Source organism: Megalobrama amblycephala, linkage group LG20 (assembly GCF_018812025.1).
Source record: "Megalobrama amblycephala isolate DHTTF-2021 linkage group LG20, ASM1881202v1, whole genome shotgun sequence".
NCBI lineage: Eukaryota > Metazoa > Chordata > Actinopteri > Cypriniformes > Xenocyprididae > Megalobrama > Megalobrama amblycephala.
In genome coordinates this window covers 16,412,847-16,439,661 of record NC_063063.1, presented here as the reverse complement: position 1 = coordinate 16,439,661, position 26,815 = coordinate 16,412,847, and the positions used below count along the sequence as shown (strand labels likewise).

The window sequence follows — 26,815 nt, the reverse complement described above, 5'->3', positions numbered from 1 at the left end:
ATATTTTTAGTGATATTTGTGAATTGTCTTTCTAAATGTTTCGTTAGCATGTTGCTAATGTACTTTAAATGTGGTTAAAGTTACCATCGTTTCTTACTGTATTCACGGAGACAAGAGCCGTCACTAATTTCATTTTTAAACACTTGCAGTCTGTATAATGCATAAACACAACTTCATTCTTTATAAATCTTTCCAACAGAGTAGCATTAGCCGTTAGCCACGGAGCACTATCAAACGAATCAAATGTAAACATCCAAATAAATACTATACTCGCATGATCTGACGCATGCATGACGCATGCATGCAGCATGCATGACGAACATCTTGTAAAGATCCATTTGAGGGTTATAATAGCTGTGTGAACTTTGTAAATGCACTGTATTATAGTCAGAGCTCGGGAGCGCGCGATTTAAAGGGGCCGCAGCCTGAATCGGTGCATAGTTAATGATGCCCCAAAATAGGCAGTTAAAAAAATTTATTAAAAAAAAAAAAAAAAATCTATGGGGTATTTTGAGCTGAAACTTCACAGACACATTCAAGGGACACCTTAGACTTATATTACATCTTGTAAAAACTGGTTCTAGGGCACCTTTAACAAGGTATATAGTATTAACGCCTACTGTTTAAATCATCCTAAGAGTCAGGACAGAGGCTATGATGCCTAAAAATGTTGCCTAGATAGGCAGCTATCATGATTTTAGAACACAGCTTAAGATCTTCTATGTGTAGTATGATATAGTGTTGTTTTCACCTCAGACAGCAGTTGAAGGCTCCAGAGCAGTTCTTTATCCAGTTCTTCCTCATTTAAGACATCTTCATCTGAAACACACCAAAATTCAAGTGAGGATGGTGACATACACTCAAGATGAGACAAACAGTAATTTATTTTCTTGTACGTACTGGCAGTTAGATGAGTAATAGCGCTACAGCAGTGTGGTACAAACAGCCTGAGAGATTCAGCAGGGTGACACTGAAACAAAGCAGAGGAGAGTCAATCAATGCAGTCTCACAGTCGTGTATCTGTCTGCACAAATTGGAGAAAGGGGAAGTATTACCTTAGCAGCTGCTCTGCACATATCTGCCACCATCCTGCCTGCAACACGAGTCTCAAAGATGTTGGTGGTGGCAAAATTGAAGACTTTCTCAAGAGCCACCTATAGACAGATAACACCTTATATAAGTCTATTTATGTGCATGAATATTTCCAGTGCCACGGTATGAAAAACCCCCCAAAAAAACACTACTGTTCAAAAGGTTTGGGGTTGGTAAGATTTTTTAAAATGTTTTCCTTAAAGTTTCTTATGCTCACCAAGGCTGCATTTACTTGATCAAACATACAGTAAAAACAGCAATATTATAAATTACTACATTTTAAAATAATTCTTTACTATTTTAATATATTTTGAAAGGTAATTTAGTTCTGTATTGGGAAATCTAAATTTTCAGCATCATTACTCCAGTCTTCAGTCACATGATCCTTCAAAAATCATATAATTTTCTGATTTGGTGCTCAAGAAACATTTATCATTATTATCAATGTTGAAAACAGCTGTGCTGCTTAACATTTTTGGGAAAAAATTTTTTTTTTTGAATAAAAAGTTCAATAGAACAAATAGAAATCTTTTGCAACATTACAAATGTTACTGTTACTTTTGATCAATTTAATTTATCACTAGTTGAATAAAGAATTTCTTTAAACAAAAAAAAAACAACTTAGTGACCCCAAACTTTTGAACAGTAGTGTACATGGGTACTACAAAATAATAGAGAGTGTCAAAACAACTGACTTCATGCAAATGCAGTGCAATGTGCTGTCAATTTTGACTGATCAATTATTCGAGACAACTGGTGAATCAGTTATAAAGAGTCACTGGTCTGAATCATAGACTGATTCAGTCGGAAAACACACTTCTTCACTAAATTTCAGATTATTCACTGATCATTATAAACCAAGAATGTTAAAAACAACAATAGTGCTAAAAGACATCTGTTGTCATAAATTCTATTTTAATTTTTTAAAAAATGCTATTTAAAATTGGCAACAGCGCTTTTCCACTGTGTGGTATGACTCGGGTCGGCACGGTACGCCTCGTCTCGGCATGGCTCAGCTCAGTTTGTTTTTCCATTGCAGTTAGTCCCACTTCAAAGTGGGTGGGACAGACTGTTCGTTTTAATTGTGCCACCTCTGCCATGATTCGCTTCTCAGCTACCAAAGAGAGGAACGTCTGCACTTCATCTTCTGACCACGATGCAGCCATTTCTTGCGTACGACGGTTGTTTAAAAAAAAGTAATGCAAACAAATACTGCAGTTGTCTAAATCTAGCGGGTTTGGTGTCTCGTTTTGCAAATCCAATGACGCTGGTACTGTCTCTGCTGATGTTGCTATTCTCTCTGACCAATCAGTGATCCGCAGTGTTTACACGTCACATTTTAGTATAGGTACAGCATGCTTGGAACCTCAACTGAGGTAGTACTATTTAAGCGAGTCATACCGGAGCCATACTATGCAGTGGAAAAGCGGCAAAAAGTGAGCCGTACCATGCAGTGGAAAAGTGCCATTAGATTAGCAAAATCATTCTAATTACTAAGGTAAGACTGAGACTTCTATTGCAAAAAAAAGTAAAATGTGTAAAAAATGCTAAAGTGTTAAATCCTATTAAATGTAATAAAAAACCTTGAATATCTCCATGGAGCACTGTGTCAGAATGGTGCTAAAAGTGGATGAAAGGCCCAGCTCCACCAGACTCTCCAAATGAGTCATTTTCTCTGTCTCCATCTCCTCGCGCGTCTGCTCCAGAGTGCTGCTGTCAATCAATGCAAAACACCTACAGACACATAAAATAGGGCATAAGTCACAACAATACACTGTTTTATACTTTTTGAAGCACACATAACTGAACAACTCACCTGTCCATAAACTGCAGAACAAAGTCCTCAAACTCAGCAGAAGCCGAACACAACTCTCTCTCCATCTACAAAAAGTAAAAGATTTTATGAAGAAATACAGAGGGAATAATTATGTAAAAACTCTGCAATGGATCTTTTTACCTAACATTTAAAGGGAACCCCTGGTATTAAGACTTGTATGGCTTAATACAAAATAAATTATGTTTCGTACTGAAATATGTAGTAGAAAACCTATGAAAGATTTGCGTTATTTAAAAAAACCATTACATATTTAGACAATGGGGGGCGTATGACTGACGTCTAAAAATTGTCTGATATGTCACCTGAATGCATTACACACAGTTACACGTGCTGAGAAGATGCTGCTGTTTTTATACCATCACATCACATCACATCATCATCACAGTGCACAAGGAGCTTTGAGGCAGTCTGTCTCAATCAAGATTATGGGCTGCCCTAGTCAGTCTCCACGACAGGTGCGGCATTTGGTTAAAGCACACATCTATATCCATCGCCAACTGTAAGCTCTTTCAGTAGCTGTGGTCTACTAAAAGCCTCAAAGGCATCAGATCTAAAGTGAAGAGAACTAAAACGCAGGTCTTTAGGAAGTTTTATTTGTTCACATTCTTCACAACTTCCCATTCTTTTCTCCTCTTACCGCTAGTAAAGCAGTGAAAGTAAAGACTAAATCACTAGTAAAGACTTACATCACTTCTCTTGTTGCCCATCGAGTGACAATTACAGCCAAAAGCTGCACAATGTGGCATCATATATTAAATTCCAAGTTGTGTTGTGGTAAAAATAGCAACAGCAGCGTCAGTAGCTCACCGAGTGCAACCATTTGACGTCATCGGTGTAGAACGCACTGCACACCTCACCACTTTCATGGATTTTCTACTACATATTTCAATAAGAGACATCATTTATGTTATATTAAGCCATACAGTTCTTAACACCAGGAGTTCCCTTTAAGAGCCTTACCTCTGTCAAGTCATTTTTCTCATGGAGGGCTGATGAACAGTCCACCAAAGGCACTAGAGTAGTGAAAGTAGCAATGAACTGGAACGTAATCTTAAAAAAAAGAAAAGACAAATATGAATATTAAGTTAAGTTAAATTTTGGGTGCTTTATTTCATTAATTGTTTCAAGAACACCATTGTTAATGTTTATTTCACAGTTTACCCACCATGCATTTGCTGAAATCATTAGGGTCAACACCAGGCAGTGCTCTCATAAGCAGGGGCAGGACGTGCGCGGGACCTTCGGGATAATGTCGGCCGCCACTGAGAAGACTGCGGGCCATGCCAATCATGCAGCTGAGAGTGGCAGTAAGCTGGTGTGGCTCCGTCAGCGTCTCCATAGCAGGATACGTCCTGCAGGGGGCAGCACATTCACACATTACACATGGTGGCTTTCAGTTCATTCCTCCTTTGGGAACAGTCCAGCTCCTGCTTTACGCTGGATTTTAAGATGACTGCTTACAAAGCCTATTTACAAAGATTGGATTTGTAAATCCTGACAGTGAATAAAAGAAGCGACTATTTGGGCTATGATAAAGCTTTAAGACTTTTACTTATTGATTTTTATACTGCAAGTCATAGCATATTTTAACATTTAATCAGCTATACGTTATTATTATTATAATATACTAATAAATGTTCCAGAATAGATTTTAAAAAAAAGAATAAGAGCTAAATTTATATTTGCATATACTGTAGCTATTTTTGCTGGTATATCATTTAAGTCATCATAATTCTTCTCAACCTTTTTATGTAAATTAGTCGGATTAGTCAGTGCTATTTGGCTGATATTAGCACCTACATGCCCTGAACATCTCCAACAGTTTTCACACACTCACTTCTCCAGCACAGGTGGGATGACCAGCTCTGGTCTCATCAGGGCAAGGTTCTGTAGGGCCTGAGCTGCGTCCATGCTGCCCGTCTTGCTGAACATGGCCATCAGTACAGGCTGCTTCATGCTCTCCACAAAGTTTGTCACATCTTGGTCAGTGAGTCTGTGATCGGTGGGAACAGGGGTGATCCAGCAGGGTTTTTTATAGCGCTCCCGATGTAGCCGTCGAACCACGCTGGCAGGCAGACGCTGTAGAAGCTTCATCAGCTTCATCTGGAAAACAAAATAAAGACATACACATGAGCTTGGAATCACTAAGAAATGTTTATTATTGCAGTAAGATTTTAATCCGTAATGATTTCAATAAGATTTTCAGATAAAGTTTTGTCCCATGTTTTCTCTAATAGTGAGAAGCTTGTGGATTCATATGAAGATTATTCATAGAAAACCTTGTCTAAAATGTCAGCAGCATCCCAGTCTTTGCTTCACTGTTGCAGATGAAAGTAGCATTTGGCATGTTCTGTTCAATTTCTGTTCAATTAACTCTGGTTAGATCCAGTGTGTACTTTCTTCCATGACAGAGTAGTGCTACTCATGCAAGGAACAGCCTTCAGAACAACAGACTAAAGTTTTTCTAGAAAAATGGGATTCTTTTGGTCATTTTAAAACTAAAACTGGACTTTAGAAATTCAGGTGAAATCCATACATTAGCATCTGAAAAATAACCATTGCACTGTGCTTTTCACACTTTTTCAAATACCACAAATGTCTGTCAAACTTTTTTCACTAGTACCAAGATTTTTAGGATGATCTCTAAATGACTGTAGAAACAGTTTGGCTGCTAAAAATGGGACTTTGCTTAATTGCTTGTTTGCGCTATTTTCATTTTCCGGGTTTAAATTCATCTTCACGTCTATGTCACAGGATGTGATATTTTCACGTAATTTTTACATCACAGTACATCGATAACTAATGTGTGTCTCATAATTATTCATGAAACTACATGTCCTTATCCTGTGAAAAGACGTTTTGCTTAATTATTCAAGACAGCATGTGTTGATTTTCAAAGACAGAGTACAAATGCATCACAGGATATGCATGTATGTGTGTAATTTATGGAGAGCTTACAAACCATGTATAATATTGTATACATAATATAAATATCATATATAATATAATAATGTTAATTTTGTTGCTTGTAATAGGTGAATTGCAGCATGAATTTGTGATGCTTTTATCTGAACGAGAGCAAAATAAAACTGTCTGAATCTGAAGCTGTTGTTGTGTTGTCAATTCCTCTTCCCCCTCCACTCCACAGCTTACCACTCCCACTTATGTATTATTTGTATCATTGTAGTATTATGTATTATAACTGTGGCGAGAACTAACTGGTGCTTAAAATCCGACATGCATTTTTATTAAACCATTAATAACACTGTTTAAATTATGCTTGAGGAAGCAGAAGTGTCGATATCTTTCAAAAAAAATTTTTTTTTACTGATTCCTAACTTTTGAATAGTGATGCAACCAAAAATATTCATCTGAAAGAGCAAAAAAAGAAAAAAAAAATTTGCTTTTGGCTAAAATAATTTGAGAAGAACTTGTTTATCACCTGAGAACATGGCACTGAACAGCATAATGTCTTCAATTACCCAAATTTATTATTCAAACTTTATTTTCGGTTCCAGTTTTCTTCACGCTAAATGAAAACTTTAATTTCAAAATCATTTGCTGCATAACTACTTTTGAAAAGTAATGTAGCATAAAGGCATAAAAAGGCTTAGTGATACTACTTCCTTCTGATAACAACACTCTTGAATAACATCCGGTTTCAAATATTGAGTTAAAGAATTAACTTTGCCAACTAGCCTCATGATGTTGTATGATACTATACTGAGCCATGAGTGCAGGAAAAGGACGCATATCAAGGATGACAGGTGGTCGATAACTGGAAAGTTGTTAGTGGTGTTTCAGAAGTTGGAATGTAGAGTGACCTCACACTGTCTGAGGACCATCTGTCACTACATATCACACTCATGCACGCAAACATAAAGCTCAGCTGACAACACACACCGCAGACAGTTCTAGAGTGGATTCAAGGAGTGGGCTGGACTTTGATGAGGACAAGGGGAGCAAGATTTCGCATTGCACCATATTGTTCTATTCTTACCAGCCAGCGCCCATTGTTTGAAGGGTGGTAGAAGGATGCTATGCTACTGAAGAGCCCATTAAGCTGTTTCTGGGCCTGGTTCTGTGGGCCGCCCTGAAAAAGATAACAAAGAATATTATAGAGGGTGATCTGTAAATAAATGCACCCTTTAATAATTAACCTATTTATAGGAGGAGTGTCAGTCATGAAATTTACCAGCATGGAGGAAATCCAGAGAACCACGTGACCGATATCATAGGAGTTGGTCAAATATCTGGGAACGACCATTTGGCTGGTGCCAACAGGCAGATTGAAGCTACGCAGGATCCTGGTAAAGATCTGAAACAAGAACAAAATATCACTATACAGCAATGCTCTGATGTCTTTAGATTATCATCTATAATAAGGTTCAAAATTTTGGGGTCAGTAAGAATTTTTTTTTTTTGGTATATTTTAACAGACTGTCGAAAGCAACAGAAAAGAGAAGCAAATGTATCGCTGCAATTCATAGAAACAACTGGATTCCAGGTGAAATGTGGATTTGCATTAATCATTTTATGTCAATATGCTGAATTTCTAGTTAAAATCATACCCTATATATTGTAACTCATCAATTAAATATTTAACATCTTATATTCTGCATAATTGGATGTTTTTAAATAAACACTGGCATAAACTATACAAGTTATAGGGCTGGACGATATGACGATATATATAGAACAGTGATAATATAAGTGATCCCCCGGATTTAGATCTACCTATATTGTATTTATATAAAGCGATCACAGGCAAATTTGCTTTATCTATTTCCCTGGTGTCAAAATCAGGCACATGTCAGGAACACGATTCCTGGCTGTATGTCAATATCTGTGGATCACTGGATTTTGGTAAGTAGTATGGATCACTATATCAAGTCCAACCTATAGTTTAAATTGATAATCATTTGTTTTACTTGCGTTTTTGCAGTTTCCCCTATTAAATCCAGTTATGCAGCAGGCTCTTTTGCCACTTAGTCAGGCTGAGGGGGTGTGTTCCGACAGGAAAGTTACATCAGTGTATACCTTATATTCTTTTGATTTTTCTATTGAGCAAAGAACCCTGAAAAACACAACTGTCTTTAAAGGGTTAGTTCACCCAAAAATTAAAATTCTGTCATTAATTACTCACCCTCATGCCATTCCACACCCGTAAGACCTTCGTTAATCTTCGGAACACAAATTAAGATATTTTAGTTGAAATCCGATGGCTCTGTGAGGCCTGCATAGCCAGCAATGACATTTCCTCTTTCACGATCCATAAAGGTACTAAAAACATTTAAATCAGTTCATGTGAGTACAGTGGTTCAATATTATTATAATAAAGCGACGAGAATATTTTTAGTGCGCCAAAAAAAACAAAATAACAACTTATAAAGTGATGGCCGATTTCAAAACACTGCTTCAGGAAGCATCGGAGTACAAATGAATCAGTGTATCGAATCTGCTGTTCGGAGCGCCAAAGTCACGTGATTTCAGCCGTTGGCAGTTTGACACGCGATCTGAATCATGATTCGATACACTGATTCATTTATGCTCCGAATCTTCATGAAGCAGTGTTTTGAAATCGGCCATCACTAAAAAGTCGTTATTTTGTTTTTTTTGGCGCACCAAAAGTATTCTCGTCGCTTTATTATAATAATATTGACATGAACTGTACTGACATGAACTGATTTAAATATGTTTTTAGTACCTTTATGGATCGTGAGAGAGGAAGTGTCATTGCTGGCTATGCAGGCCTCACGGAGCTATCGGATTTCAACTAAAATATCTTAATTTGTGTTCCTAAGATTAACAAAGGTCTTACGGGTGTGGAACGGCATGAGGGTAAGTAATAAATGACAGAATTTTCATTTTTGGGTGAACTAACCCTTTAACGTTAGCTATGTTTCCATTCAGAATTTTGAATTTAACTTGTGCGCAAAGTTGGAAAAATCACGTAAAACATTTGTGAATAAAGCAGTGATTCCATCCCATGTGTTCAAAAGAACAAAATTATCACTTCATGGGAAATTGGCACAAAATATCAGTAATAAAAAAGCAAGTTGATGCAATCGGAGAAGCCACTGTGGCTCTTTTTCTATCATAAATGACTTCAATGCATCTCAGAGCGCACTGACAAAACGCAATAAATGCTGTCATGTTATCTTGTTTTGATGCCTCGTGTTTGCGAACACAATCATGTGAGATGACAGACTTTAGCCCAGGCATTTCAGAATGTTCAAACCAACATTTGAGATGCTGTGCAATTAAATTGGTCTGCTGTTTAGTTCAGTTATCCAATCACTTCTACTGTGCAGGGAAAGTTTTTTGTTGTGCATCAAGGGATTAATTTAGGTACATTTGTTTCTATCATAGTTTACGCGCATGTCTTCTTATCGGATAAAAGTATTTTATGCTCATTTTTAGAAATTGTGCATTTCCATCCTGATATCTCAAATATCATATGGATGGAAAAAGAGATACTGATAATAATAAGAAATGTTTCTTAAGCATCAAATCAGCATATTAGAATGATTTCTGAAGGATCATGTGACACTAAAGACTGGAATAATGGCTGCTGAAAATTCAGCTTGCCAAAGGTATAAAATACATTTTAAAATATATTCAAATAGAAAACAGTTAGTTTGAAAAGTAATTATATTTCACAATATTACCATTTTAACTGTATTATTGATCAATTAAATGCCTTGGTGAGCATAAGAGACTTTCAACCCCAAAACTTTGAAAGGTAGTGTATATAAGCAGGACAGTACCTTAGGAATGTAAGGATCCCAGTTCACATAACCAATGTTGTCATTAGCCAGACGTGCAAAAAGATTCACTAGATTCTGTAAGAGGAATAGAGGATAGAAAGCTGATGGTGACATAATATTTTGCACTTAACAAATGAATTCATGAATGAGAAGTACTTACACCCTCCCAAGCAGGCAGGTTTTGTACTGAGACCCAGAGATCCATCAGTTCATCAAACCATAACCTAAAACATGCACAAATACTCCTATTACCCAGAGTCATACTTGTTGGTTGCACTTTACGTATACTTTACGACTGCAACCCTCTTATTTCATTACTAGGTTGCAAAAGAGAGTCTTACTTGAAGCCTTTGTGATGCTGTTCTGGGGACATAATAGTGGGCAAGAAGAGCTCAAAGTAGCCGATAGCCTTCTGCATAGTGACATCAAATGGACACAGTAAACGGTCGCCATTCATCAAGCATCTCCTGTGTGGCAGACTCAGGGAAATAACTACGCACACACACACACAGACACACAAACAAACAAACAAACTTCATAAGAACAAAATCACATGCCATTTTCTCAGATACACGGTTATTTATTTGTTATGTGAGCTCTTGCAAAATGATGAAAAGTGGTTGTTATATGAACGAAATGGTATAATGTGTTAAGATGGCTGTAATCGGCTCAGTTTGAAAGCTGTGGGCTTGTCTAACAACGTCCTGATTACATGATTCTTTCAACAGCACAACGGAAAGCTGATTAACACAATGTGCAATTTCTTTGTGAAAGGGGTTGAACATTTATAGGCACATTAGTGAATGACAGAGGAATGAAAGAGAACTCACAGTCTGCAGCTCTTGACTAGTGTCTTCAACACATTCTCAACTGAGCTAGAGGGAGTAAACAGGGGAGAAACAGAAAAAAAAAGTGCATTAACATAATATGAAAGGCAAAGCTCATTTGAGGTTGAAGCAAAAGATGCGATTAGACCACGTGCAAAGCAGAAACCCAACTACAGTACGTTTTGTGAAAGTGTAAATGAGAGATTCCCAACACCAGCGCCTGGGCACATGAGTGCAACATGCCAGGTTATCAGGTTCTCCTCGTCCTTTTTATAACTGAGCTCAAAAACACTGAATACAGTCACACTGCATTAACAGCCAATTCAAATTAGGAAGCTGCTCCTAAATACATATTTATTTTACCTTGTTAAAGTAGCTGCTCCTTAATACATATTTATTTTACCTTGTTGGCCAAGTTGTGTGAACTACTGGCTGTGGATTATGATTTTAAGAACACAATAATGTTACTAAATGCTATAAAGAGGGAAAGGTCAGGATGGTGGGATAGTTAATCTGGACAAATAGTTTAAAAATCCTTTGTTTAGCTTTGATATTCTTGGCCGTGGTGATTTTGAGTCCACAGTATTTTTGTGAGGTGTGAGGACTATGATAGTATTGAACCATCAAATGTTATAAATATTTAGCCAAATTATTTGATCGATATCTATCAGTAACCCTATTGGATACACAGAGTCCTACAAGTTTTTGAATTCATTCTGTTTTGCACTATGAAAGTTGTAGTTTTTATTCTGATGTAGTTCAATCCAGCTGCTTTTTGAATGCAAGAACCCGTCCTATATGATGAACGCCTCCTTAAAATGCTTAAGATTGGGTCTACTAGATCTTATTCACTGCTTTCTTAAAGGAGTAGTCCACTTTTAAATACACTTTTCCTGATAAATTTACTCACCCCCATGTCATCCAAGATGTTCATGTCTTTCTTTCGTCAGTCGAAAAGAAATTAAGGTTTTTGATGAAAACATTCCAGGATTATTCTCCTTATAGTGTATTTCAATGGCTACCAACAGGTTGAAGGTCCATATTATAGTTTCAGTGCAGCTTCATGGGCTTTAAACGATACCAGATGAGTAATAAGGGTCTTACCTAGCAAAACGATCGGTCATTTTGGAAAAAAATACAACCGTTTATGCTTTATAAACAAAATATCGCTTGAACGTACTTTCCGCTTCCGCATTCTTCATAACGCTTACGCTGAATGTCCTACGCCTTCCCTATTCAACTTACGGAAAAAAAGGAAACTGGCGCCGCGTTCGTTCCGTAAGTAGAATAGGGAAGGCGTAGGACATTCAGCGTAAGCGTTATGAAGAATGCAGAAGCGGAAAGTACGTTCAAGGCGATATTTTGTTTTCGACTTTTTCGACTGACGAAAGAAAGACATGAACATCTTGGATGACATGGGGGTGAGTAAATTTATCAGGAAAAGTGTATTTAAAAGTGGACTTATCCTTTAAAGGGATATTTCACTGAAAAATAAATTGTCATCATTTACTCAATCCAAACCTGTATGACTGACTTTATTCAGTGGCACAAAAAAAGATATTTTAAGAAATGTTTCTGCTTTGTTATCTATACAATGGAAGTTACAATGTTGTTTGGTTACCATAATACTTCAAAATATCTTTTTTTGTGTGTATGTGTGTGTGTGTTCCACAGGAACAAAGTCATACATGTTTGCAACGACTTGAGTTAGTAAATAATGAAAATTGTTTCGTGGACTATCCTTTTAAACAAGGAAGTCAAACAGTGGTCAAGATAACCCACTGACTAGTTGATAATTAAAATATGTTGTCTTCCACATCACTAGTTCTAAAAATACACCCCCAGAGAAACTTAGCAAGACACGGCAGCTGTTGATCTTCCTCTCAGTGCAAGTGTAAACAAACACCTTCTACATTCAGCACATTCTCTCATTTCGGGCAAGATTAAAATAGAACACAATGATACCAGAACCCAAGGGGAAAATTGGCAAAAGTTGGGTGACCTTGCTCTCTAAAACAGCGAGCCAAAGTGATCTGACCCACATATTCAGCCTGACCTAAAAGAAACAGGACTTTTCAGGAGTTACATTTCCCAAAAGCATTGTAAGCTTCACCCGAAATGTATGGCATTCTTTCTTCTTTAGAACACAAAGAAGATATTAAAATGTCTCAGTGTTTTTTGTCCATAGAATATATGTCAAAGACTCCAATGTTGTTTGGTTCCCAAACTTCAAAATATCTTCTTTTTGTGTTTTTAGGTGAACTGTCCCACTATACCATGGTACCAGTGATCTCTACAATCTATAGAGCGCATTAGACTGTGTACTTAATGGCTTTAGTGAGGGAAAGAACTAGAATCCTATTAAGCATTTCAAATGACAAATTAAAATCGATGATATATATATATAAAACTATTCATTTAAAGGTTGTTGATTATATCAACGGAAACAATGCATTTCAAGTTCATTGCAAAACATGCTGTACATACACATTTAAGTGCTCTGACATCATTGCTCTCCACGACTCTCTGATTGGTGGAATTTTCTGTACAGCATCATGGCTAATGAAGTTTTTCACCACGAATTCAGCTGTTAAATAATTAAAAATAAGTTGAAATAATGCAAACGGGTGGCTTCAACAAAAGCATATACCATTGATTAACAACCTTGCAGCTCACAGTTTGTCTGTCTTTATAAGTTTAGAAGTTACTGTTCAAAAATCAATTTGCCTAAGGAGAAAATAAGTGTAGTTTTCACTTTTGGAACACAACTGTTTCTATTCTACAGGCTTATGATGCTTTTGGGAAAGATTGCCCTGAATTTTCTTTAATGTAAACCCTTCGCCCACCTGTGAATACAATCAAAAGATTCCTAGATTAACAGAATGAAGTCAGAGCGATGGGTCTATCCCATTCCTGGAGGAGGTGTGCTGGAGAACAGTTACTTTTTTGTCATTGTGCCACTATAGCTTGTCAGGAGGTTTCTTTAGCCTAAATAATAAAGTGATGACTGACACCTCTGAGTCACCAGGAATTGTATTCGACAGACAAAGATGAATTATTAGAAACTTTAAAAAGGGAGCACCTGATCTGTTTGTGAAACATGTTATTAAGTGGATACGACTAAGCTACTACAAGAACAAAGATCATAAGTACAAACGCAGGTGTAAGCTGTGGTTGGATTTGTCATTTAGATCGCTGATTTGCTTTTAATTTTGGAAACATGCAATTAAACATGAGCGACTGCCCTTGGAAAAGTACAGTGCAACATGTAAAACACGGGCTGTGCTTACCGCTTCCGCACAATATTAAGCATTTTTTGTTTAGTTGAGGCTTCTGCTCGATAACTGAATGTGAGAAAAGGAAAAATGCGTAAGCCAACGCTAGACATACCAATAACATCAATCTTACAGTTGTAATTGAATAACAGTAGGACTGGGACAATAAATCGATGCATCACAATTCGTGGATCAATTCTGATATTTTCCAAATGCGTCGCAATTCTCTCTCAAATCGATTCTGAGCTTAGTTTTTAACAGCAGATGGCGCTCTAGGCTATTTTTTAACCGCACGCTCAAATGCTCACGAAGAAGAGTGCTCATGAGTTCGGCTGAGTCTGAGAATGTATTTGCAGCTCAGAATGCTTTTATGACATGAGATTAATGTAGCCCACTGCAAAACCCTTGTAATTCGCTTCAACCTTTTCTAAGTTTATTAATGATTATTTTATAGAAGGTTCAAATGGTTTGTGAAAGGAATTGGAAGCAAGCAGACCCATCTGCTGTTAAAAACAAAGCTCAGAATCGATTCGAGAGAGAATCACAATTAGGGCTGGGCGATATATCGCATGCGATTGTCACGCGCATTTCGTCAGTAATGCCGGTACCCTGATTACCGCTAAATCGCCATCACCTGCTTTCAAATGGAGCGGCATTTAATAGACAGAGCCGTAGTTCACTGATAAGCTACGCAATATCGCGTTCATTATCAAAGGCGATTCATCTGCGATAATGAACGCGATATTGCGTAGCTTGTCAGTGAACTACGGCTCTGTCTATTAAATGGTGCTCCATTTGAAAGCAGGTGATGCCGATTTAGCGGTAATCAGGGAACCGGCTTTACTGACGAAATGCACGTGACAATTGCATGCGATATATCGTCCAGCCCTAATCACAGTACATTCAGAAAACCTCAGAATCGATCCAGAATCATTTCTCGATTCGCAATGCATCGATTTATTGTCCCAGCCCTATTTAACAGGTTCTTCTAAGAATACTGTGTGTTAAATGGATATGGTTGTGTTACGAGAGTCAGCAGTGCTCATTAAAAAGGTCCAAACTAAAATATGTGGAAAGATAAAAATAATACAAGATAAAACAAATTGCTAAATGTTAGGCAGCGTGCCAGCATCAAGGTCCTCGTTTTCCAAACGTGGCACTGACAAGTTTTTTTTCCCCGCATAACCTCACCTTGTACTATATACCGTGTGTCATATCCATGTTCACCATACAGAAACACTTTCCATCTCTGCAAATATGATATGAAATATACTTGTTTTCACATTTTTTGTGATGATTTTGAGGGGGAAATCTGCTGAATGGGTTTAACTTGTAGCTGAAAGCAAAATCAAATCAAATTAGCTAAAATAATTAATAAACAAATTTTCAATTGTGGGCCAGATGGCAAATTTCATGTGGGCCTGATCATCAGGTACCATGCTATAATATATAAGTATCCAGTCACATTTAAAATGTTGTTCCATGGACATTAGATGTGTAAGCATAGTTCACATAAAAACTAGAATCAGTGAGAGATAGGTAGAAAGATGGAAAAAGAGAGAGAGGCCTACTTTGGGAACCAGTTTAGACCAAGATGCTCTGTTTTGGAGTACAGGATACTCTCATAGAGATCGTACAAAGGCCTCCAAGGCAACTCCAAATCATCCCGGGACAGCAGTTCTTTCTTTCTGTATATTAGAAGAAAAAAAAATTACATTATAACTAGGGGTGTCAATTTAAAACATTAGCATAAAGAAATTATGCATATGGTCTGGGGCTTGTGTTCAATTATATGGAAATAAAAACCGAAAATATATTCTCATCTGCCACAATAAGCTCTTTGAATTATCTTAATTTCCTTTCTAATTATAATTATTTTGAATAATTAATTATGTAATTCATGCTTTTACATACTTCAGCAAGTTGACGAGAAGTCGTGCAAAGCTCTGCATCATGCTGATCTCCAGCTTGGGGATGGTGACCAGCTCGTACAGAAGCTTGATGAAGAGCACATGGTCCTCTTTGCTGAACTTCCTCCCGTACAGCCGAAGGTACCTAACAAGGGGCAGAGATCACGTCATACGAGTGGAAAACAGAGAACAGGAGAGGGACAGAAACAGCATGATTCACAAAACAAAAACTTACTAACCATGTATGCACAAAGACTTGATCATGAGACAAACAGAGAGCCCTGTGAGTCTAAGGCTGAGTCAGGCTAGCATGTCACAATTATTGAAAGGGGTCAGATTATATAAGAGAGCCTTTAAAAACACTCGCACTTACTCCATTTGAGCCTGTTTGTTGTATACCAGTTCCTTTTCACCTATTAAACTGTAGCACCATGGCAAACAATATGTATGGGAGAGTATACGTACATATACACAATACACACGCATACATATACATATACAGTACTGTGCATAAGTCTTAGGTCACCACCAGCTTTGTCGTTTTAGCAATGTTTTAACCATCCATTTTTTTTTGGTGCTTATTACAATACAAACAGGAAATATGTACACAAAATGTTAAAAAAAAAATAAAATAAAAATAAAAAAACAGAACAAAATGGCTTCTTTAAGCAAAAATCAGTATTTAGTTTGACCTCCTGGACTTATTCCAGTTTCTCAAAGAAGAAAATCCGATTTTGAAAGTTTTCTTGGCCTTCCAGTCCTTGTAACATTCCATTTATGTTTAAGAGTGCCAGGTCGCCAAATACTTGTCACTTTAGCCTATAGAAGTCGTTAAGTTTCTGATATTTTCTGTTTTTAATACTAACACATATTTCCTGTATTTTCTGGTTATATTCTAATAAAGAGACTGAGAAATAATCATATTTGGTCATTGTACCATTGCTAAAACATCTAATTGTGGCCTAAAACAAGATCATTTTGATTTTATATATATATGGGTCATTGACAAATAAGGTTTGAAAAAAATATATAATGGAGATATAATTATTTTTTAACTTTTATTTAGTGTTAACAATGAGATTGTGTTTTTTTTTTTATAACCAATTAACACTGCTTTTGTCATTTTTTACAAGATTGACAAAATTTGTCACCAAAAAAGTCATTGAGTTTAACCAAAATGTCAGTTTTACTGAATGACACTATTGGTTATACCGAATGTCTGAATTATGTCATGTCCTGTCACAAGATATTGACCGCATGACTTTTAATCCAAAATGGTCCCTTTATATTGGTTACTCCGAATGACATCAATGAAATTCATTTTTCCGGACATTCTTTCTCATAACAAAGCAATGACTTCTACATATAATTTTAATACCATTTTGCACTATGTTGATTTATGATGTTATTAAATCATGACAGAATAAAAAATATATACATTACATTTTAAGATATTTTTCATAAATGAAATGGCTGTATTGGCCTTTTGGACGGTTAAACCGAATGACCTTTTGACACTTCAAAATCTTTAAAATACCAATGTGTGAAGCAAAATATAATTAAAACCTTTCGGATTCAATAAAAGAGATCTAGTTGTGCTACCTTACATACTTTAGATCTCATATCTTTGTTTTTTATTATTATTATTAAGGGCTTTGGACAAAAAAGGACATATATATATATGGGTCAAAAGTTTGAACAGTTGTGTGCATGTATAAAAAATATATATATATATATATATATATATATATATATATATATATATTTTACACACACGCAGACACAAGTGTTCAAACTTTTGAGGTCTGTACACAGCAGTGTGTACTGTGTACATAGTATTAACTATGCGTATAACAGACAACTTTTTTCGCCTTCTCCTCGCTCTGCACTCAAAAACGAACATGGACTCGATGTTGAATCACTTGCAACCATTGGCGAATTAATCTAAATGAAGCACAGGAGTCATCGGTCTGAATCAAACACGGACCACTCACTCACTACTTCACTGAATCGGCTCGAATGACTCACTGTCACTGAACTGCAGATTATATGATAAATCATGTTATACAGCATGCACAAGAAACTCATGAAAAACGTCATGTCATTAAATAAAATGAACCATAAAACGTAATGATGCAGCATTTTAATAGAACAATATCCCATTTATCTGGCCTTTACAAATAAGGTCCCACACTTCTGTGTCTATGTTCAACGCGGTGAAAACTGATCGTGAATCACTTTTCAATTGTCAAGAAGAAACATATTAAATAGACCGTAATGGATAAGGCAAACCATAAAGCGTGAAAAGAATTTGCAGTCAGGTAATGTTAAAGTGTCTTTTCAAAGACTCCATGTCCAACCACTAGTTGCAGTGATGCATGTGGCAGCTGCTTATCCAGCACTAATGTTAGCCTCCGTTAGCTGATTAGCTTAAAAAAATGAGCTTAACAGTCCCACATTTCCTGTCTTTTACCGACTGAAGCCACTCTGACAAACCAGACCAACGTAATCTTACGCTGGATATTATGATAGGTCATTATGGAGTACTAGCAGATGGATATGTGATGTTTACATATGAGCAAGGACAGCCGAGTGACTCAGGTAGCACTTAGCCTTTAGCTCTCGAGCTAACGGCTACAAGCTACCTGAGTCACTCAGCTGTCCCTGCTGTTTATTAACAAAACAGATTCAATTACTGCAGCAAAGCCATTTTTAAGTCTCGAATATACTCACGTGGAGAGTTTCCGGGTCCAAAATAAAACTCCTGGCCATAACTCACGGAGCTGGACAGCCCGACCCAAGTTCCCTTTAATCTGGGCCAAAATGTCATTGGATTCGCGGTCTAGTTTATCTGCGTACGGGAGAAGTTTGTTGTAGACGATCTCTTTCTGAGGGACAAAACCTAATATCTCGGCCTGCTCCTTTTTCATATTACGATTCCCAAAATAAATATCCTCTTCTGACGTGTCCGGCTTATTTCCTTCCCCTCTTGACAGAAGTTCCCTTGACAAATCTTTGTTTTATTCACAAAATCCGATACTTTCGCATAAGTGCCGTTATTGTGGAGCGGGATTCAGATCAAAACTTGTTACTTCGACAGATCTCTGTCTTTCTGACCTCTGGTGTTAAACACATTAGCTTCAGTCACCTACATAGAGAAGTCTCCCCTCACTCTCTTGACACATATTACGAGTCACACGGACAGACACAAACTCACATACACACACGCTCAACCTCACATACATACACACCGGCTAGTGCAACAATGAGCCATGAGCGGCGCGCCCCCTACTGGTGCTCACCTGCACATTCAGCAATCACAACAAGGCCCGTGAAAACGTTCAAAAGTGTGAAATGAAATGAAATAAAATAAGTTGTTTTGATTATTTCTTCTAGCTTTAGTATAAAGACAACATTAAAGCCAAATTTTAAAATGTGTTACCTTTATAATTCTGTTAATAAAGATTTTTGTCTCTTCCCTCAGCTGTTCTCCCAACAAAACCTGACAATAATATTTTCTATCTATCTATCTATCTATCTATCTATCTATCTATCTATCTATCTATCTATCTATCTATCTATCTATCTATCTAAAGTCTAATTTTATAATCAAACTGTATATTTTTCACATAGTATTAATGTTTTTTTTCTATTAAAAATAAATTGCTGCATTTATATTTTAGGAATAGAGTCTTCGGTATCAGAAAGTTTTTGCAGTTTTTGGCTCAGTGTACAGTACACAGTATATATGAGCATGAATCATTTAAAAAGAACAAGTTTTTGAGTGTGTCACTGTAAAAACCACCCCTTTTCTTGCCGTTTCTAAAATGAACATGTCCTTTAACATAAGAAATGCTGGGAACATCCGCATGACACAAGCTTTGTTTGTATATTGGGCCCTTCACTTTGTTTAAACGGTTTATCCGAGGCAATGATACTAACGAGATAACTTAAATCCGCTTTGGTTCTTTCCTTGTGCGCTGACCCAGTGCGCTACTATTCACGTGACCTAGTGTAATGGCAGAAGGTGTTCTGTGCAGTCACCCTTTCTTAGTTTGATCAAGCATTTGAATGGGCGACCAGTCGTACAGAGATGTGTGCATTTATGTACCTCAGTGGGCCTTCAGTCTCACAATTTAATACAGTTTTTCTCAAGTTTCATTTTGTGTTCAGCTCTCAAGTGATTTCCAGTTTCACACAGATGTTTAAGCTTGACGGAGACCTCAGGGTCAATGAAAAATGATCATATTTATGGCAGCGAAATATGAAAAGACGCCACATTCCCGCAGCTCCATGTGCGACAGTTTCATCAAGGTCATTTATTGCCTATCAACCACACACCCCATGTCTTTTCCAACCAACAGGAAAATTCAGTACAGAAATTCCAGCTAATCAGGTGCAGTGACCTTTTAGCATTCAGCCAATCAGATCCTCTGCCTGGAGGGTTATTGAATTCCAGGTAAAGCAGATTTGTCTGCCCTGATCATGGGTGTTGTTAATGAGATTCTGGATTAACAGGCCCACTAAAGTATGGTGCTGTGTCAGTTGTAACAGAATACAGCACCCGAAATGGCCATTAATTGAATGCATATCAAATAACAGAATATTCACATGCTCATTTCTTTTAGGTCCCTCCAAGCTACTATATGAAATCACTCATACCTTGCTAACAGGTATACAAAATGCATCTTCATGTTATGATCAAATGTGTTAATACAAATATTACTAGGGTACAACGGTTGTACGCTTGCATCAGAGTTGTTTTCTTAGATGTAGATATGTCCTTAATCCTCATTCGGACAGACAGGAAGCGGCTCCTTGGCCATACAACATGTTTAGCCTTGATTTTGATTGATCATGTGACTTGTAAATCCCACTTGACCCAACAAGTGCAAAGCCTTCACTTCCAGTGTCCCAGTTGTGGTCTTGTGAACTTATATGGCAGTGCTCATTTGTTTTTTTGTTTTTTTTTGTAACTACATTGATCATAGTGATTGATACAAGGAAGATTGACAAGATTTAGCTGTTAAGATTTAGTTGCCATGAAAATGACAATTCATTTATTCTAGAACTATTGCAAATGTATTTTTGTTAATGAGAATCAAGGTTCTGAACAGAAATAAGGAAAATTGGATAATTAAAAAAAGATAATATAAAAGATAGATACTTTTTTCCCCATATAATTGGACATTCTGGGATGATGCAATACTAATCACACTCTCACTTGTTGAACAATAGTGCCCTCTGCTGGTCTTTCTAATGTTTTTAAGTACGAATATCCATGGAGCGCCCCCTAAAGGGACATGGTGATACAAAAAAAATACGAGATTATCAAATTATATTATTAAAATTTTGCGTTCCCGCGAGAAATTTTGCAATCGCTCGCAAAAACCTTCAGGTTCCTATGAGAAATTGTGCGTTCGCAAAGCAAATCTATTGGAATTATAGCAAACACTGTTGGAATATAACATTTCTTCCCATTACCATGTCCATTTAGGGGATCCGTAGAAAACCAGTTAAACTATCCATTTTAAATGGAAGTGCTTTAAAATTGAGGATAAACCACCAGACAAAATATGTATTATCTACATTATACAGTGTTTATTTGCACCAATATTTATTTATATCACAAATATGTCTTCAAAATGCAGACTAGCATCTGTCTTTATATAAACTGTACATGAAGGCAAGGCACTATACAACGCATAATAGAAAGAGATTTTCTCTTATTCCACAATTTCATTCAATCCTTTTCGAAGAGACACACACACACTGTATAGATACACAAACACTTTCCCATGTACACACACGTAGGGTTCTCAAGTTCAAGCATCTGTCTGGAAGGTTAAACACATCTTGAGGTCATTTATGAGAGCAGATATGAACGTACTTACATAAAGTGCTCTTTTGAGCCTTCTTGCATTCAGAAAATTACTAAAAGGCTTTTTTTTATTGTGTCTTTATGATGTTAAGCTGGGCAGTGCATGAGGGCTGCCTTGTGCATGTTGGACGGTGAATGGCTTTAAGTGGACACAGATCAATGCAGAACAATAAAAACGGGAGGAAAACAAGCTGGAAGCACTCAAAACATTCAACAACAACAACAAAAAAATCTCACTAATTCACCGATAAAAACAAAAAAGAAGAAAATGGGAAAAATGTGCTACAAGAGGCTGGTAAACCTTTGCCAATCTCAGTCTTTTCTTCTTCCACATGCTCCTTTTCACCTGCCTGTGTGGTTTGACACAGGGTAGATCTTCTTCACTTGCGCTTGTCCTGTCTTAATCAAAAAGGAATGAAGGTCTCCACTTGCAAATTCAATCCCAACCAGCAGTTCCAGTGCAGTTAGATTTCCTCTAGTTCCTCTAAAACAATCCTTTGGCTTTCTTCACATTCACTTGCTTCCATCCTGGCAGTGCCTCATATTCACTTCTTGTCATCTCCAATGCTTTCTGTAGAGAACATACACACATATATACATAATTTTAGGGTTAAGGATTTAATAAAAACACGCAGATGACATACAAGTGTTGAATCACAGTCAGGACTCTGAAATGCTGAAAATATGGATGCATAATCACACACACAAACACAACAGCTGTAGGATATTGGTTACAGCCATTCACCTATCCAATAATGGTATCATCCATTACTAGAGTACAAAGTATTGTTCTGTTCAATTATTATTATCATCACAGTTGAAAACAGTTGTGCTACTGAATAGTTTTGTGGAAACAGTGATACTTTTTTTTTTTTTTTTCCCCAGGATTGCTTGATGAATTGAAAGTTAAAAAAATTGAAATTATGACATTATAAATCTGAATACAAGTATTAATTTCTTTAAAAAAAATGACCCCAAACTTTTGAACTATGGTGTATATTATCCTGCACACAATATTTATCAGTTACACTATAAATCTTAATTAAAGTGAGACTTATCAGTGAGCTATCAGTGGTGAACGGTGACCAACACATTGCTAGATAGGGATGTGATACACAAGCATATGGTGATGCAGTTCACACAGTGAGGATGCGGCATTAGTGGGAAAACACCAGTGTTCCTCATGAAACAAGACTCACCTTCCCAGAAGCCCCTACACCCTGGCATGTGAAGGGAAAAATTAACCTCAGTCAGACGCAAGACTACATCAGCAAAAAGGGGAAAAGCAGAAAGATGCAGGGAAAGACAGGTTAAGAGAGACAGCTTGAAGACGACATAGTGGGAGTAGAAGGAGAAGAATGACATAGATGACAGGAAAAATGATAAAATAAAACTAGATGGAACTGAAAAGACAGAACATATGAGCAAACACAGATTTTACGGAAGAGATACAGTTAAGTAATATCCATGTACAATGCCTGAAACTCATACAGTTCTTTAATAATGCGTCCAGAATGATAAAGTTAGGCTTATTTACACAACTTAGAAAAAACTAATGAACCTTAAACCTGAAACCTCAGTGTTAATGTGATTTTTCTCACCTCAAAGTCCTCATCTGATAGGTAGATCTCAAGACGTAGAGGGTCAACACCTTCTGGTAGGGGACGGGCTTGTATATCAGCCAAAGGGTAAATGGTCTTGCAGAGTCTAGTCAAGACGTCTTCGACAAGAATGATCTGATTACATACTTCAGCCTCCTATAAATCACAGAAAACAACATAAAGATGAAGTTTACATCTACAGTATCTTAAAGGGTGCGTTCATAAAATTCTGTCATCATTTACTCACCCTCATGTTGTTCCAAACCCATAAGACTTTCGTTCATCTTGAGAACACAAATGCAGATCTTTTTGATGAGATCTTTGAGCTTTCTGTCACTTCATAGACAGCTATATAATTACCACTTTGACACCATAAAAAGTTCATAAAGAGATTGTAAAACTAATCCACATGAATTGAGTGGTTTAGTCCAAATTTTCTGAAGAGACACAATCGCTTTACATGATGAACAGATTTAATTTAGGCTTTTATTCACATATAAACGTTTATCAACTCACACATTAGTTGTGGTAAACGGAAGCTCAAGAATGCTTGCTTGATGTGCGGAAACCAATAAGGTTCATTTTTGTGTGTTATGCAGCATGTTTGAGCTTCCACACCAGTGTTTATATGTGAATAAATTCCTGAATAAGAACAAAAGTCGTACAGGTTTGGAAAGAAAGGATGTGGGTAAATGACAGAATTTTCATTTTTGGGTGAACTAACCCTTTAAAGGTGCTAAAGAGGATCTTTTCGTCGACTGAGAAACCAAAGACCGTTACTGAGTTTTTGAAATGAGCTCATGCGTAAGAACAACCCCCCTCCTTCACAGCTTATTTCAAGGGAACGCCTCCCAAAACTCGTGCACGAGTATTGGAACACGAGTGTTTACCACCGGCATTCGCTGTGTCGTGTTAGTGGATTCATTATGTCGGACTCAACGCAGATAACTCATAATCTGCAGTTGTTACTCCTGTCTCCTGACAAAAACATTGCATGCAGCGCCTGTGGAGTGTGGAAAGTTACTGGAGCGTGCAGCCGCGCACGTCTCTCACAAGGAATGTAATGGCAGTGATTGACAAGCCAGAGGGCCAATCGTTTACGCGATGATCGCGTAAACGATTGGCTGATGTTTTTAAGGCCCTACCTCGTGCACAGATGATGTATATTAATATTATTCCTTTCAGTGCACCTAATAGTCTTTTATCAGTTAGTAAAGACAGTTTCAAGTAATATTGCAAAAATGTATAAAACAAAACATCCTCTTTAGCACCTTTAACCTGTAGGTGAGTACCACTAAAAGTGTAATAAAGAGCTTGCAGATGTTCTGTTCTTTGAACCATATTATTGTAACTCAGAAAACAAAGGAAAAAAGAAAAGAAAAAGAAACTTGGTATGTGCATTTAACTTTCTCTCTCACCTTCTCTGTGATCTCAGCAATGTCCTCTCTGTGTTCCCAGCTAGGAAACATGTTAGTGAAGGTAAGAGGCTCAAGCCCTGCGTGGATCAGGTATGATTTTGGAGTTTTCTTCTCATTTTTTTCTAATAAAATACAAAAGCAAAAGGCAATCTTGTTATTGCATTATTCTTTTATTGTTTTGTTTAATAATACTGGAATTAGAATTAAATTATAATAAATAAATAATACAGCCAAAAACATCTACAGTAATAAAAAGACTTTTTATTTATTACAATATTTATTTAAAAATTACTTTTAAATTGTGTTTCATTTTTTTTCTTCTTTTATTCATTATTATTTTTATTGTTAAATTAAATTACTTTTAGCCAGAGAGTTTAAAATCATGATGTAACAGAAGTAGCAACAGAAAATGAACTGTAGGATGGGAACTTGGTTCTATCCTTTGTTTGTTGATTGAAAGGAGGCAGATATGATGAGAGCTTGCAGTCATTTGTAAGAATGGGACGGGGTTTAAGCTGACTAAATGATTAGACAAGTCCAGCGTACGTCACCAGAGAGATTCACTTATACACAATATCACTATTATTTCTTTCCTAAAAAGATCATTAAAGACAAGCATGTCTTTTTAGGTCACCTTTGCTATATTGGAGTACAGTTTCCATGGCACACTTCCTGTCAGAGTCCCATCGTATGCGAGCTGATCCAGTGCTCTCACTGTCCTGAGGCCACCAGCCCTGCCACAGGTAAACTTCATGGTGATTGTCCACCAAAAACAGGGCTGAAAGACAGTCAAACACAAGAAGCGACATCATGATACTGCCACAACCATACCTCATGTTTTTCCAATGAGTGTGAAGAATCAAATTTCCTTAATACATTATGCATCTAATGAGTGTAGGAAAGCCTAACGAAAATGTAACTGACACCCATCCAGAATACATAGCAGTTAACAAGCAAGTTACACCAGACAGAATTCTTAACAGTGTTTAGCGAACATGAATGTGTCAAACACCTGGCTGAGTAGCTGTATACAAATCCTCCTGTAGGAATGGCATCGAGTTGACCAAATTTGGTTCTCTGGATGGATATACAAATTCCACTGCCACAAACTCTCCTGAAGCACTGCTTAACTGGAACAGCCGAGGAGTGAAGTTGAACTTTCCCGGATCTGAGAAACAAGACAAAACACATAAATCCAGGGTATCTGCAGAGTTTTTTAAATCAAAATTTAAGACCTTTAAAGTCTTTAAGACCTGCACAAATAAAATAAAAAATACTGTATGTCTATACAGAAAAAAACCCTTTAACCTAAAGGATTAGTTCACTTTCAAATAAAATTCATCCAAGATGTTCATGTCTTTCTTTCTTCAGTTGAAAAGAAATTAAGGTTTTTGATGAAAACATTCGAGGATTATTCTCCTTATAGTGGACTTCAATGGCCTCCAAACAGTTGAAGGTCAAAATTACAGTTTCAGTGCAGCTTCAAAGGGCTTTAAACGATACCAGACGAGGAATAAGGGTCTTATCTAGCGAAACCATCGGTCATTTTCGGAAAAAAAAATACAATTGTATATGCTTTATAAACACAAATGATCGCCTTTGCATGTGCTTCCGCTTTCCGTATTCTTCAAAAAGCTTATGCTATATGTCCTACGCCTTCCCTATTCAACTTACGAAAAAAACGGAACTGGCGCCGCATTCGTTCCATAAGTTGAATAGGGAAGGCGTAGGACATACAGCGTAAGCTTTTTGAAGAATACAGAAAGCGGAAGCACGTGCAAGGCGATCATTTGTTTATATAAAGCATATACATTTACATTTTTTTTTCGAAAATGACTGATTGTTTCGCTAGATAAGACCCTTATTCCTCGTCTGGTATAGTTTAAAGCCCTTTGAAGCTGCACAGAAACTGTAATTTTGACCTTCAACCGTTTGGAGTCCATTGAAATCCACTATAAGGAGAATAATCCTGGAATGTTTTCATCAAAAACCTTAATTTCTTTTCGACTGAACATCTTGGATGACATTGGGGTGAGTAAATTATCAGGAAAATTTTATTTGAAAGTGGACTAATCCTTTAAATAGGCACACGTTAAATTGTAAATCATGGTAAATGCAAGTTTAAAATACTCAAGGCGTGTTTTATTCAATATATGCATTTAAGTTGGTTTATGTACTAATATATATGTACAGATATATTAGTA

General features: G+C 36.9%; 2 protein-coding genes across 21 annotated transcripts in view; both read right to left on the bottom strand.

Moving 5' to 3' along the window:
* Positions 1–18,952, bottom strand: part of psme4b (proteasome activator subunit 4b) — a 37,788-nt gene extending 18,836 nt beyond the window's left edge. Inside the window, 18 exon segments of the mRNA XM_048171670.1 lie at positions 752–819; positions 901–970; positions 1,056–1,154; positions 2,676–2,826; positions 2,909–2,973; positions 3,890–3,979; positions 4,095–4,281; positions 4,767–5,032; positions 6,930–7,022; positions 7,125–7,247; positions 9,700–9,774; positions 9,860–9,923; positions 10,041–10,141; positions 10,143–10,191; positions 10,530–10,574; positions 15,373–15,489; positions 15,716–15,856; positions 18,445–18,952. Of these exon segments, the coding sequence (XP_048027627.1) occupies positions 752–819; positions 901–970; positions 1,056–1,154; positions 2,676–2,826; positions 2,909–2,973; positions 3,890–3,979; positions 4,095–4,281; positions 4,767–5,032; positions 6,930–7,022; positions 7,125–7,247; positions 9,700–9,774; positions 9,860–9,923; positions 10,041–10,141; positions 10,143–10,191; positions 10,530–10,574; positions 15,373–15,489; positions 15,716–15,856; positions 18,445–18,641 (2,001 nt within the window). The 5' untranslated portion in view covers positions 18,642–18,952.
* Positions 18,953–21,290: 2,338 nt separating this feature from the next.
* Positions 21,291–26,815, bottom strand: part of svila (supervillin a) — an 83,206-nt gene continuing 77,681 nt past the window's right edge. For 15 of the 20 annotated variants that reach the window (XM_048171192.1, XM_048171180.1, XM_048171193.1 and 12 more), the window contains 6 exons: positions 25,624–25,779; positions 25,246–25,389; positions 24,612–24,733; positions 23,194–23,349; positions 22,792–22,812; positions 21,291–22,163 (listed from right to left, as the gene is read on the bottom strand). In XM_048171192.1, coding sequence (XP_048027149.1) covers positions 22,077–22,163; positions 22,792–22,812; positions 23,194–23,349; positions 24,612–24,733; positions 25,246–25,389; positions 25,624–25,779 — 686 coding nt within the window. In that variant the 3' untranslated portion in view covers positions 21,291–22,076. Of the gene's footprint in view, positions 22,164–22,791; positions 22,855–23,193; positions 23,350–24,611; positions 24,734–25,245; positions 25,390–25,623; positions 25,780–26,815 lie in introns of all 20 variants that reach the window. The other 5 variants (XM_048171179.1, XM_048171188.1, XM_048171191.1 and 2 more) reach the window with 2 other exon arrangements.